Source organism: Aquarana catesbeiana, linkage group LG02 (genome assembly GCF_042186555.1).
Source record: "Aquarana catesbeiana isolate 2022-GZ linkage group LG02, ASM4218655v1, whole genome shotgun sequence".
Lineage (NCBI taxonomy): Eukaryota > Metazoa > Chordata > Amphibia > Anura > Ranidae > Aquarana > Aquarana catesbeiana.
The window spans coordinates 278,951,021-278,965,988 of record NC_133325.1 but is presented as its reverse complement, the minus strand read 5'-3'; the positions used below and the strand labels follow the sequence as shown (position 1 = coordinate 278,965,988).

General features: G+C 44.9%; 1 protein-coding gene across 1 annotated transcript in view; it reads left to right on the top strand.

Annotated features, from left to right (window-relative positions):
* Positions 1 to 10,906: 10,906 nt before the first annotated feature.
* LOC141126839 (uncharacterized) overlaps positions 10,907 to 14,968 on the top strand; it is a 79,788-nt gene continuing 75,726 nt past the window's right edge. Inside the window, exon 1 of the mRNA XM_073612833.1 lies at positions 10,907 to 11,010. Coding sequence (XP_073468934.1) covers positions 10,907 to 11,010 — 104 coding nt within the window. The remainder of the gene's footprint in view (positions 11,011 to 14,968) is intronic.

The window sequence follows — 14,968 nt, the reverse complement described above, 5'->3', positions numbered from 1 at the left end:
ATTTACAAATTTAAGAATTTACAAATTTACAAATATTTGGAAAAATTTGTTAAACGGGTTTTCCCTAATTTGGATGTTTCCAAATTAACAAACTCATTCAGAATGAAACAAATTGCACATCTCTACCTGGTTTAAATGATCATGGTATCGCTGTGTTTGATTGGTCAACAAACTCGCCTGATCTAAACCCCATAGAGAATCTGTGGGGTATTGTCAAATGTACTATTAATTTTGTGCTCCAGTTCTAAAAGTACTCCAGTTAAGCTAATATGTGCCTTAAAGTTGATCTCTAATTCTTAGGCAATTTTAAATAATTCATTTTGAACAAGCTGGTCAAAATGCACTATTACCTTCACTAAGAGATGCAGTGGCTGAGAGAACTAAATAGACTGTATATAATCTCAGCTACTGTACATGCAGTATACAATGCTGTGGTGTCAGAAACCATGAAATCAGACCGAGACAGAAGTACAGTTAAATCACACTTGTTTAATAATAAAAGTAAATAGAAGAAACATAGTCAAAACATAGCCAGAGTTCAGGAACCAGAACGGATAGTCAGACAAGCCAAACGTCAGGGAGCCAGAGATGAGCGTAGTGAAACAGCAAGCAGGATTTGGAGCCAAAAGGGATGTCAGGCAAGCAAGTCTTTTAACAGGAATGTAGGAGAGCGTCTCTGTGATGTTGACTAAGGCGAAGGCAGAGATCCTCTGGGCTGGATGGCTTAAATAGGCAGGACTGACGAGCAGGATATCGTCAACAGGTGAGTACCTGTGGAGAGATAGGAGCTGGCAATTAGCCAGCAGCTGAGCGGCCAGCTCAGAGAAGGAAGGGCTGAGCACAGCCTTGACATGTGGTTCTGTCAGTGGGCTGAGAGCGTCCCATCACACACCTGGAATAAATTCAAGGTAAGCTGAGCTGTACTCAAATTTTTACAGGGAGCTCTGTTTTCTGAAAATGAATACAAAACTTCCTCTAATTGGCTGAGGCATTCATAGAACACAAAAATCCCGTGTAAGACTGAGTGCAACTCAGCCCAACTCAATATTATTCTGGGTGTGGGATAGGAAGTTCCCATCTCACTGCCAGAAAACAGCACTGTATACTGTATGTAGCTGTGTTTAAAGTAGAAGGATGGCCAAAGCTCTTTTGGCCCTACTTTTCCTATGGATCACAGGAGTGCACTTCATTCTGCACTCCAGTGACCTGTATTCAGCTGCCAGCAGGCTAAACTCTACTGTGTGCTGATGTCACTCAGCCTGTCACTCAGCGAGTCCAGGCTCTGGAGAAACCCCAACTTTTTTTACTTTTTAAATAACAAACATGTTATACTTACCTGCTCTGTGCAGTGGTTTTGCACAAAGCAGCCCAGATCCTCCTCTTTTCGAGTCCCATGCCAGCGATCCTGGCCTCTCCCTCTTGCTGAGTGCCCCCACAGCAAGCAGCCTGCTATGGGGGCACCCAAGCTGAGCTGCAGCTCCCTGTATCCATTCAGACATGGAGCCACAGTTCGGCCTTGTAACGAGCCCCTTGCTCGCTCGGTTCCACTCTCCCGACACTCCTCTGCTGCTATTGAATCAGATTGCAATGTCTGATGGTTCGGTCATCCAATGCTCCGGGATTAGAACTTCAGCTATGTGCCGTTCTAACCCAGTTGTGATAGCTCAGAACAAACACCAGGCAGGCTGTATGTAAGTTCAACCAGGAATCTCCTTTATTGCAAAATACAGGCTCTTTTATACACTAAAAGAGGAGGTGCAGACCTCCTGCTCATATTACTCTAACAATACAGCTGTAACCTAATTAACCTAATTAACATGAGATAATTAACTAATCCCTTTAGACAGCCTAGATGACTCAGACATGACCTTTAGGCCAGACTGGCCATCTTGTAGTTCAGAAAATCAAATCAACATTACCACAATAGCAGAGTTAATTAAACACAAACAACAATGGGGATCTAATGACTCTTAGATCCCATACTAGAGACTTATTTACAATACACATTTTAGCAGACAACAGACAGGTAGCTGGAATTGATGACATTAGCATTTAACAGTAGGAGTCTGTGTGTCCTGGGGGACCAGGACCCAAATCCACAGCAATACCACCTCAAGGATCCCCAGGCATACAGCTCACAAAGAACACCGTTCCCCCAAATGCCAGGGCCCACGATCGATCGGCAAGAGGCTAGCATACAGTCCCCTCCAAAAGTCTCTCTCGGTTAGGTCTGTCACAGGCCCCACCCCCTTTCTCTCCTCATTGGCTCACTGACTTTGACAGCACTGGGAGCCAATAGCGCCACATCTGCCGTCTCACCTGAGCTGAGCCGCTGCTCTGTGTGTCCATTCAGACACAGAGCCGCAGTTCGGCCCCACCTCCTCTCTCTCCTCATTGACTTACTGACTTTGGTTGACAGCACGGGCCTTGATTGCTGGAAGGGCATCAATAGACATCCTTCTGTGCATGATAGGCCCCTTACCATGTGATCAGCTATGCCAGCTGATCATGTGATGTAAACAGAAGATCTGTGATCAGATTTTTTATTCTCCTCACACTGACAGCATGAGGAGAAAAAAAAGCAGATCACAGATTTCTGTGAAAGGGACATCAGTCCTGAATAGGGATGAGCTTCGAGTTCGAGTCGAACTCATGTTCGACTCGAACATCGGCTGTTCGCAGGTTTGCCGAACAGCGAACAATTTGGGATGTTCGCGGCATTCGAACCCTTTAAAAGTCTATGGGAGAAATCAAAAGTGCTAATTTTAAAGGCTTATATGCAAGTTATTGTCATAAAAAGTGTTTGGGGACCTGGGTCCTGCCCCAGGGGACATGGATCAAAGTAAAAAAAGTTTTAAAAATGGGAGCAGTGATTTTAATAATGCTTAAAGTGAAACAATAAAAGTGTAATATTCCTTTAAATTTTGTAGCTGGGGGGTGTCTATAGTATGCCTGTAAAGGGATGTATTTTTCCCGTGTTTAGAACAGTCTGACAGCAAAATGACATTTCAAAGGAAAAAAAGTCATTTAAAACTACTCGCGGCTATTGCATTGCCGGTCCGACAATACACATAGAAGTTCATTGATAAAAACGGCATGGGAATTCCCCACAGGGGAACCCCGAACCAAAATTTTTTTAAAAATGACGTGGACCCTTCAGGTCTGGTATGAATATTAAGGGGAACCCCGGCCAAAATTAAAAAAAAAATGACGTGGAGGGTCCCCCTAAATTCCATACCAGACCTGTCTGGTATGGATATTAAGGGGAACCCCGTGCCAAAATAAAAAAAAAACGGCATCGGGTCCCCCAAAAATCCATACCAGACCCTTATCCGAGCACGCAACCTGGCAGGCAGTTTTTGACAATTCCTTTACTTAAATGCTTCTTTTTTCTTCTTTCTTCTATCTTCCATCATCTTCTTCTTCTTCTTCTGGTTCTTCTGGCTCTTCTGGTTCTTCCTCCGGTGTTCTCATCCAGCATCTCCTCCGCGGCGTCTTCTATCTTCTTCTCCTCAGGCTGCTCTGCACCCATGGTATGGGGGGAGGCTCCCGCTCTTCTCTTCATCTTCTTCATCTTCTTCTCTTCTTCATCTTCTTCTCCGGGCCGCTCCGCATCCATGCTGGCATGGTGGGAGGCTCCTGCTGTGTGACGCGTCTCCTCTTCTGACGGTTCTTAAATAAGGGGGGGCGGGCCACCTGGTGACCCCGCACCCCTCTGATGCACGGGACATGACAGGACTTCCCTGTGGCATTCCCCGTGACATCATAGGGAAGTCCCGTCAAGTCACCGTGCGTCAGAGGGGGGGCGGGGTCACTGCATGGCCCCGCCCCCCGTTATTTAAGAACCGTCAGAAGAGGAGACGCATCACACAGCGGGAGCCTCCCACCATGCCAGCATGGATGCGGAGCGGCCCGGAGAAGAAGATGAAGAAGATGAAGAAGAGAAGAAGATGAAGAAGAGAAGAAGATGAAGAAGAGAAGAGAGCGGCCCGAGGAGAAGAAGATAGAAGACGCCGCGGAGGAGATGCTGGACGAGAACACCGGAGGAAGAACCAGAAGAACCAGAAGAAGAAGAAGAAGATGAAGGAAGATAGAAGAAAGAAGAAAGAAGAAGCATTTAAATAAAGGAATTGTCAAAAACTGTCTCTTGTCATTTTTGACAGTTTTTTGTGAAATGGTAGGGTACCCCCTTACCATTTCACTGGGGGGGAGGCCGGGATCTGGGGGTCCCCTTGTTAAAGGGGGCTTCCAGATTCCGATAAGCCCCCCGCCCGCAGACCCCCACAACCACCGGCCAGGGTTGTGGGGATGAGGCCCTTGTCCTCATCAACATGGGGACAAGGTGTTTTGGGGGGCTACCCCAAAGCACCCTCCAAATGTTGAGGGCATGTGGCCTGGTACGGTTCAGGAGGGGGGGCGCTCTCTCATCCCCCCTCTTTTCTTGCAGCCTGCCAGGTTGCGTGCTCGGATAAGGGTCTGGTATGGATGTTTGGGGGACCCCATGCCGTTTTTTGTTTTTTTTTAGCGCAGGGTTCCACTTAATATTCATACCAGACCTGAAGGGCCTGGTATGGAATTTAGGGGGACCCCCCACGTCATTTTTTTTTTTTTTTAATTTTGGTTCAGGGTTCCCCTGTGGGAAATTCCCATGCTGTTTTTATCAGTGAACTTCTATGTGTATTGTCGGACCGGCAATACAATAGCCGCGAGTAGTTTTAAATGACTTTTTCAAATGACTTTTCAAATGACTCCTTTGAAATGTCATTTTGCTGTCAGACTGTTCTAAACACGGGAAACATGCGCCCCTTTACAGGCATACTATAGACATCCCCCAGGTATGAAATTTAAAGGGATATTACACTTTTATTGTTTGACTTTAAGCATTATTAAAATCACTGCTCCCGAAAAAACGGCCGTTTTTGAAACTTTTTTTTGCATTGATCCATGTCCCCTGGGGCAGGACCCGGGTCCCCAAACACTTTTTATGACAATAACTTGCATATAAGCCTTTAAAATTAGCACTTTTGATTATTCATGTTCGTGTCCCATAGACTTTAACGGTGTTCGAACGAACTTTTTTCCTGTTCGCATGTTCTGGTGTGAACTGAACAGGGGGGTGTTCGGCTCATCCCTAGTCCTGAACAGGGAGAGCCACTGCCGCCTCATCTGTGCCCACCAGTGCTGCCTGCCAGTGCCCACCAGTGCCACCTTTCAGTGAATATAAGTGTCGCCAATTAGTACCCACCAGTGCCACGCCAGTTGTGCCCCAAGGCCCTATTTTGTCTATACAAAGAGGAAACAGTGACACACTCTAGGCCATAAACTGTAAAGAAACACCCACTTTTTGGTCACACCAACAAGAGCATGGCAGGCAGCACACTGCATGTTGCATTAGTTCCCCCATTTATACTCACAGCACCCCCAAAACAAATTTCTTCAGTCACCCATGTAGTGAAACACAATAGGATATAAAGTGGGTTATAGAGCTATGATTAGGGAATGAAATCTGTAAGCAAAGCTGTTGTTTTTCTGTGTGATCTGCTTCAGTAAAAGGTAATAAGAAGAAACTCTGTTGCTAAGGGCTGATTTTTAAGCTAATGTCAGAATAGCATAAGACGTCTGTCAACAGTCCTGCATTTTGCACTTAGTGCCTTAGTATTTGTACTTTTTTAGGGCCCATTAACACCAGCGCAATGCAGTAATGCAACTAGTATTGCTTGTTATTCACATTAGTGTAATGCAGCACCATTTATTACGAATGTCTCCCCAACACTTTTTGCTAAACCAGCTGCACTGCAGTAATGCACTACCATACAGTAATGCACTACCATGTGTTGTGGTGCACAGCATGAATGAGTTTTGATATGTTGTGGTGTGTTAAGCAGCCAATTTAAATGAATGGACTGCCTTAACCCAACATATGGTAGCGCACATGCATTTAATGTGCTGCAATGGACCTGAGTGGTATGAATAGGTGTTTATTGAACAATGCCAGATTGCCATATTAAATTCTATTGTATATACGCTCAAACATGCAAGTCAATCATTCTGAATACAGTGTTGTTTTTGGATATTTTATTCAGCTTAGTTAAAAGCACTTAAAGTGAAATAATTACTGCCTCATCTCCAATATGGTAGCAATTGTTAAAAAAAGTCCATATTTTTAGAAAAATAATACTTACGGGTTTAAAGCAGAGAGGTGGTTTAGCCCATACAACTCTGGCATTTTTGCCTGCCTAGGAGGTACAGGTACATAATACCGCCTGCTGCCAGTAGCTCATCAAAATCTTTAGACATCTTCTCATCCCTTGCTCTTTCAGACAGTTTTACAGAGAGCGACCAGTGGCCCCCACCTATTACTCCAGGAGGGAGTTTCCCTCCTGTTAGTAAATTTAATTACCAAACATGTTTTATGGCAGTGCAGATAGTACTTGACTTGGAAGTAGATATCTTTTTGTTGGGTCATGTTCTCAAGGTTACCAGTCTCTAGATTGAGCTGGATGACAGAGGACTGGGTTATCTGTTTGAGCTAAGACATGAGCAGGGATGGACTGGGAGAAAAATTTAGCCATTGACTTCATCCAGACTGGCCCACTTTAATTGAATAAAATGCTGCCCCCCCAAAAAAAAAAAATCACACCCACCAAAAGGCCTCTACATCCATTATTGGATATCACGAGAGGGTGAGAGAGGGAGAGCGTGAGAGAGAGATGGGTGTGAGAGGGAGGGGGGGTGAGGGAAAGGGGGTGAGAGGGGGTAGGTGAGAGAGAGAGAGGGTGAGTCTAAGAGAGAGGGAGTGAGAGAGAGAGAGAGAGAGAGAGACAGAGGGGAGCTGAGAGACAGAGGGGCCTGAAACACAGGAGAGAGGGCTGAGAAACAGGGGGCTGAGAGACAGAGAGGGGTTTAGAGACAGGGGGGCCTGAGAGACAGGGGGGTGCTGAGAGACAGAGGGAGGCTAAGAGACAGAGGAGGGGACTGAGAGATAGGGGGCTGATAGACAGGGGGTGAGAGAGAGAGGGGGGCTGAAAGATGGTGGCTGAGAGACAAAGGGGGGCTGGGAGACAGGGGGGCTGGGAGACAGGGGGGGCTGAGAGAAAGAGGGGAGGGCTGAGACAGACCACATAGCACTGTTTGCCCCTGCAGGCTCTGTGTATGGGCAGGTATGAGTAGGATGCTGGGTACCTGATGGCCAGCAGCAGCAGCGCCGAGTCTCCTTCTTGATCCGGGGGTGCTCTTGCTGCTCTGCTCCTTCCAGCAGCTCCTTTGTAGCCTCCACCTCCCGCCTGTCCTCTTCCTCAGGGCCCCCAGTCAGCCTGTCCTCTGGCCTTGGCCACACTGTTCTTGGAGCAGAGAGGAGGTGAGGAATCAAAGTTCTGGGAGTGCTGGGATGGCCGCGCCCGCTCCTGTTTGCCTCTTCAGTGGTCTGAGAGGGGGTGGAGCTCTTCTCCCTCCCGGGCTCTCACATCCAGCTGCCCTCCTCGCTGGCCACCTTCTCCGAATTCCCGCCGCTGTTTGCTGCCATGATCCCACCAATACAGTCCTTTTTTATACCATAAACAGGTAAACTTGCTGGACTTTGTAGTCCTCCCACCCCAAGTAAGTTTGGACATACAGGTTGAAGTAGGATATTTTATGTGCAGTGGAGGACTGACTGAGGATTTTAGTGTTCAGCAAAAAAGTTTAAATTCAAGGTGACTGTATGCAGCTGGATGCGGTTTCAAGCAGTACTTGCTTTTAGGGCATTGTGCGTTCAGGGACGTATGCACCAAACAAGGAATCCTTGATTTTAGGGTCTTCAGCATGTTCGAAAAATGAGTTTATGCTGTATGGGCTAAACCATCCATGTGCATGAGCCCTAAATCAAAAGCCTCAGAAGGAAAGTTATTAAATATGGACATAAAAGGTATTATATTGTAACTTGTGCAGTTTCTTTCAGAGTAAACTTTATCTTCCTGTCAGCATCTAGCTCCCACTCTGGCTCTATCTAGTTTAACACATTGCTTATTCATCTGTGCAAATTAGATTCAGTGTGATCGTGTAACTGTATGCAACTTTATTCAGCTAAAGATAAAACCTGGTAACAGATTTAAAGAGATATCTTGTAAAGCTGACAGTGTGAACATTTTAAAGTACCTGTATTCTGTCAGAATCATCATTAAAGCTTACCACAGACACAGATAATAAATGCAAATTCTATGAAGGTTGAAGAGGTTTTTTTTTTACTCAAATTAGTTCATGTGCATACTGGTAAAACTGTTTTAAAAGTAAGGAGCCAAGGCATGTCGTCTTCCATATGAAGCATGTTTAACCACTTGAAGTCTGGACGGTTTCATGCCTTTCCAGTCCAGGACATTTTTCAGTTTTCAGCACTGTCACACTTTAAGTGACAATTATTCAGTTGTGCAGCACTGTACTCAAATGAATTTTATATCATTTGATATCTTTTTTTTCATCAGCTTTCTTTTGATGGTATTTAATCTCTACTGTTTTTTTTTTTTAGTTTTTACTATGTTAAAGAAAAAAAGACCAAAAATTAAAAAAAAAAAAAAGTTTTTCTTAGTTTCTGTTATAAAACTTTGTGAAAAAAAACATCCTGTCTTCATATACTGTATTTGGGACAAAATGTATTCTGCTACATTTCATTGGTGAAAAAAAATAAATTTGGTGTATATTATTTATTCTGTGTGAAAGTTATAGGGTCTGCAAACGATGGTATTAATATAATTATATATATATATATATATATATATATATATATATATATATATATATATATATATATATATTCCAAAAGTGAGAGCTATACTCATGGGTCTTGAGAGGTGAATGCACAATCAAGATTTTATTTTGACGTTTCGATGAGGCAGAAGCATGTCTTCCTTTGGACAGGCTTGTGCCTTGGCAAAATGCTGAAATAAAATCTTCACTGTGCATTCACCTCTCAAGACCTGTGAGTGCCACTCCCTCTTTTGAACTATATACTACAGGCTTTGCTGTGCACCCAGGCCAGTTTTCTCTCTAAAGCCCCATATACACGATAGGACTTTGTACAAACTTTCCCTTGGATTTTTGTACAAAGGGCTTGGCCATAAGTTTGTATTGCATACAGACGGCTGGACTTTTCCAGCCAACTTTCACCAAATCACGTGGTTTTTCAGCTCTTTACCACCACCCTTTGGTCAACTTCTGTATTGTTGTCTGATATTGTGTCAATCTCGCCGCTTTTTTCGGTGAGATTGACACCTTGCAAGCCGGGTTCACACTGGTGCAGGGATCCCACTTGGATCCCCACCAATGCCAGGCACTGTGTTTGGAATGAATCTTGAGGGGGAACTCCACTCCAAATTTTAAATAAAAAACCGGCATGGGTTCCCCTCCAGGGGCATACCAGGCCCTTAGATCTGGTATGGATTTTAAGGGGAACCCTACGCCGAAAAAATGGCTTGGGGGTCCCCCAAAATCCATACCAGATCCTTATCCGAGCACGCAGCCCGGCTGGTCAGGAAAGGGGGTGGGGATGGGCGAGCGCCCCCCCTCCTGAACCGTACCAGGCGGCATGCCCTCAACATGGGGGGTGGGTGCTTTGGGGGAGGGGGCACCCTGCGACCCCCCCACCCCAAAGCACCTTGTCCCCATGTTGATGAGGACAAGGGCCTCTTGCCGACAACCCTGGCCGTTGGTTGTCGGGGTCTGCGGGCGAGAGGCTTATCGGAATCCGGGAGCCCCCTTTAATAAGGGGGCCCCCAGATCCTGGCCCCCCACCCTTTGTGAATAAGTATGGGGTACATCGTACCCCTACCCATTCACCTAGGGAAAAAAGTGTCAATAAAAAACACAGTACACAGGTTTTTAAAGTAATTTATTAGGCAGCTCCGGGGGTTTTCTTCTGACTCTGGGGGTTTTCTTCTGACTCCGGGTCTTCTTCCGACTTCGGGGTTCTTCTTCTAACTTCGGGGGTCTCTCTGGCGTCTTCTCCCGGAGTCCGGATCTTCTGCCGGCTGCTCCGCTATCTTCTGCAGCTCTTTTGCTACTAGTGGCCCGGACTTCTGGATCATCTCCTTCCCTCTTCTCTTCTTTCGATGTTGACACGAAGCTCTCTCCAGCTGGAATGCTCTCTGAGCGCTCCGCAAAGGTCTTATATAGGTGGTGACCCCGCCCCCTTATGAGGTCACAAATCCTGGGGCATGCTGGGCGTGTAAATTTTTTAAAAAAAGGAAAAATACCGCGCTAGATTGTATACAGGAGCAGCAACAAAAAACCATCTAATATCTCTATGGTGAAAAAACTTCAAAAATAATTGTCATTTTAAATAAGATAGACTATCTTACAGAACTTAACAGGATTGTTGGGGATAGAGAGACTAATATGCCACTTCCCTCTGACCCACGATTTAGATTTAAAAAGGAACTTGAGGGTATTGTTAAGTATGGTTTTGATTCAGGCATCCTTAACAAAAAGGAGAAATCATTTCTTATACCTATTGCTTCTAGAATTCCTATCATATATTACCTGCCCAAAATTCACAAGGATCCCGTTCACCCCCGGTCGACCCATTATTAGTGGGATTGATTCCCTTACTGCTCGGGTGGGGAAATATATAGATGGGTTTCTTCAACCACTAGTTAGATCTCTGCCTGCTTATATCAGGGATACGAAGCATACGACCAATATTTTAAGGGATTGTGGGTATAGGGAGGGCCTTTGGATGGTCACAGTGGACGTGACATCCCTGTACACCATAATCCCACATAATTGGGGCCTGTCGTCAGTGAACCATTTCCTAAGGAAGGATGCTACTCTGCCCTCTAAACAGAAAGAGTTCGTTATGGAACTCTTAGAGTATGCTACCACGCATAACTTTTTCTGGCATGAGAATAAATACTTTCTCCAGAGAAAGGGTGTAGCCATGGGGGCTAAGTTTGCCCCCAGCCTGGCTAATCTGTTCATGGGTAAGTGGGAGGAGGATGTCATCTATGCCAATAAGAGACCAGAGTTGGTCCTGTGGGCTAGGTACATAGATGATGTCCTCCTCCTATGGGATGGCAGACACGAGTCTTTACAGTCATTTATGTCTTCTTTGAATGACAATGATCGAGGCATAGAATTTAAATATGAAGCCAGTCAGCATACCATCAACTTCTTGGATTTGAATATTCGAAGTGAGGGTGACATTCTAGTCACCTCCACTTATTTCAAAGTGACTGACCAAAATTCCTTTATACCCAGAGATAGTTGCCATCACTCATGGTTGGATTCAGTCCCCAAAAGCCAATTTATCCACATGAGAAGAAACTGCACTCGAGTAGATGATTTTGATACACAAACCAGGATACTCAAAGACAGATTATGCAATAAAGGTTATGATTTAACTACCCTGAATAATAAAGTTGCGGAGGTCCATATGTTGGACCGTGATTTGCTTTTGGCAGACAGACCCATGATGGCTGAACGAGATTCTGGGAATTTGGTGTGTCCTTTTATTACACGCTATTCCCAACAGCATTTTTACATTAAGAAACTCATATGTAAACACTGGCACATAGTAAAAAATTACCCTGTGCTTGGCACTGTGCTCCTTGACAAGCCATGTGTAATATTTAGGGGTGCCCCTTCCATCAAACAATTAGTGGCCCCCACTGTTTGCAATCCACCTACATATAAGCCCATGTTTTTTCAAAATTTAGTTGGGTTCTATAGATGCAATAACTGCGCTGTTTGCTCTATCAATGCTATTAAAGCTAGGAAAACAACAGAATTTACGTCTAGAGAAACAAATCACACATTTTCTATGAAATCTTTTGTGACCTGTTCCACTCCTTGTGTAGTGTATCTCCTGACCTGCCCATGCGGGTTTCAGTATGTTGGTCGCACGGTACGCCCCTTGCTGGTCAGGCTAAATGAACATCTAGGTAACATTAGGAGAGGGTTCAAGGGTCATCCACTTTCCAAACCTTATTTAGAGGTCCGCCAACAAAATCCTAAGGGTACCTTTATGGTAGGGATAGACAGATTGAGATTACCATGGAGAGGGGGTTCCAAAAGACGGGCCATCTCAAAGCTAGAAATGAACTGGATTTACAAAATTAAATGTCTCAGACCTTCAGGATTAAATGTAGATATAGAAATCAATGCCTTCATTGATAATTCTTGATATTTTTGGCTCTTACTAAGTATAAATTGTCTGATAAGGGTTTCATGCATTGTATCTTTAAACATATATAGGAGGGATCCTGACCTCGCGTTTCATCTAATTAAGAGAATTATCTATACCTCTTTTAATATCGTATTGGTTTATTTGGCCTTTTCTACTGTATATAATCTTTCTTTTAACTTCTTTTTATTTTGTTTTTAATTACTTCATACAAATTGAAGGATTTGAAATATTTAATATAATGTAAACAGATGGGTACATGCACTTTCTAATTATAGTAGTACAGACATATGAGTGGGAATAAGTTCAGATTGATGTCTGGTTCCCCTCTGTGTTTTACCTATCTTTTTCTTAATTTTTTAATATGGCGCCCGTAACAACATGGGTACAGCCTGCATGAATGGTAGTAGTATCAGATGAAGGTCTGGCTCCCTTCTACGTTCCACCTATTTTCCATGTCCAACATGGCGCCCAAGTCAGAACGAGGCTTGGTTGCGGCTGTACGTTATTTGAGTGATGGCTCAGCACATCGCCCGTGCCCCAGGAAGACGCAAGGTATTGTGAAACATGTAGGGCGGTGCGTTGTGCTGACGCCATCACGCCACACGTGACCCCGGCACGCGGGTGTTTTGTTTTTTTGCTTGTCCAGCCGGCTTTTTATTATTCATTTGTATATGTCATTTGCGGGTTATCTGCATGTTTTTTATTAATAAAGCGCTTTCGATTTTACTACATGATTAGTGTCCCTTTCCTTTTTCGCTTTTCCACTCGGGGCCTGGAGCCCGAGTGTGCCTCATTTTAGAGTCAGAGAAGTTACTGTATCGGGTCTATTCTGTATCCCTGTGTAACGCCTCTATCCATCATTTGAAGCAAACAGGAGACTGGAGACACCAGACGTTCTTATAGTCCCCCTCAGAGGGTAATCTGTCTGCTCAAATGACCCTGCGCTGGAGGGGGTCCACCTTTTCTGGTAAGGGTTTTCATATACAGATTACCACTACGATACTGTGATCCATCTTTCCATCATCCAAGCTCCAGGGAAGTGGGGACAGGGACTGTAGCATCTCACCTGTATCATCTCCCACTGTGGAACTCATCCATCTGTGCACATATCCATTTGCACCTCATTGTGGATATTATTATATGTTTGGTTCATTGCACTTTGGGATGTGGATGCATTTTTTATGTTTATGATTCACTGCTTATCACATTGTATCTATGCACTTTAGTTACATTTGTGTGTACATACCACTCATGATCTTCCATAGTAATATCATATTTGTTTATAGCGCAACTTTATTTATTTTTGATGCTGGGAGTGTGACCTCATAAGGGGGTGTGGTTATTTCATCCGATGACCACGCTCCCTTATGAGGTCACAGCCGCAGACCCCGACAACCACCGGCCAGGGTTGTCAGGAACAGGCCCTTGTCGTCATCAACATGGGGACAAGGTGCTTTGGGGTGGGGGGACCGCAGGGCGCCCCCCTCCCCCAAGGCACCCACCCCCCATGTTGAGGGCATGCGGCCTGGTATGGCTCAGGAGGGGGCCTCGCTCTTCCCCACCCCCTTTCCTGACCGGCCGGGCTGTGTGCTCGAATAAGGGTCTGGTATGGATTTTGGGGGGACCCCCATGCCGTTTTTCAGCGTAGGGGGTTCCCCTTAAAATCCATACCAGACTGAAGGGCCTGGTATTCCCCCAGAGCCCAACGCAGTAGGAAAATGTGTTTTTTCCTATTGCAGCCAGCACGAGATGTACAGTACCCTGTCGCCGAGAACCAGTCCAATGCTTTTGTGTACACACGATCGGACTTTGCTCCATCGGACTTTTGTTGCCGGAAAGTTTGTGCGCTCGCACAGCCAACAAAAGTCCAATGGAAACAGAAAAAGTTTGTCCAATGGAGTGAACACACGGTCGGATGTTGCTCCAAAACAGCTAATTTGCATGTTTGTTGTCAAAAAGTCCGATCATGTGTACGGGCCTTAAAATGCAGTGACAACCACTGGATTATATACAGTGTGTGTGTGTGTGTAATATATATATATATATATATATATATATATATATACACACATACACACACACACACACACACACACACACACATATACAAACACACGATATTACCAGCAGTATTGGGACACCTGCCTTTTCATGCACATGAACTATAATGGCATTCTAGTCTTAGTCCATAGGGTTCAAAATTGAGTTGGCCCACCCTTTGCAGCTATAACAGCTTCAACTCTTCTGGGGAAGGCTGCCCACAAGGTTTAGGAGTGTGTCTATAGGAATGTTTGACCATTCTTCTAGAAGAACATTTGTGAGGTCAGGCACTGATGTTGGATGAGAAGGCCTGGCTCGCAATCTCTGCTCTAATTCACCCCAAAGGTGTTTCTTTCAGGTTGAGGTCAGGACTCTGTGCAGGCCAGCCAAGTTCCTCCACCCCAAACTCTCTCATCCATGACTTTATGGACCTTGCTTTGTGCATTGTCATCTTGGATCAGGAAGGGAGACACACAGTGGGGAGCATGAAATTGTCCAAAATGTCTTGGTATGCCGATGCCTTAAGAGTTCCTTTCACTGGAACTAAGGGGCCAATCCCAACCCCTGAAAATCGACCACACACTATAATCCCCCTCCACCAAATGATTTGGACCAGTGCACAAAGCAAGGTCCATAAAGACATGGATGAGTGAGTTTGGGGCGGAGGAACTTGACTGGCCTGTACAGTCCTGACCTCAACCCGATAAAACACCTTTGGGATGAATTAGAGCCAAGACTCGAGCCAGCTCATCTTGTCCAACATCAGTACCTGAC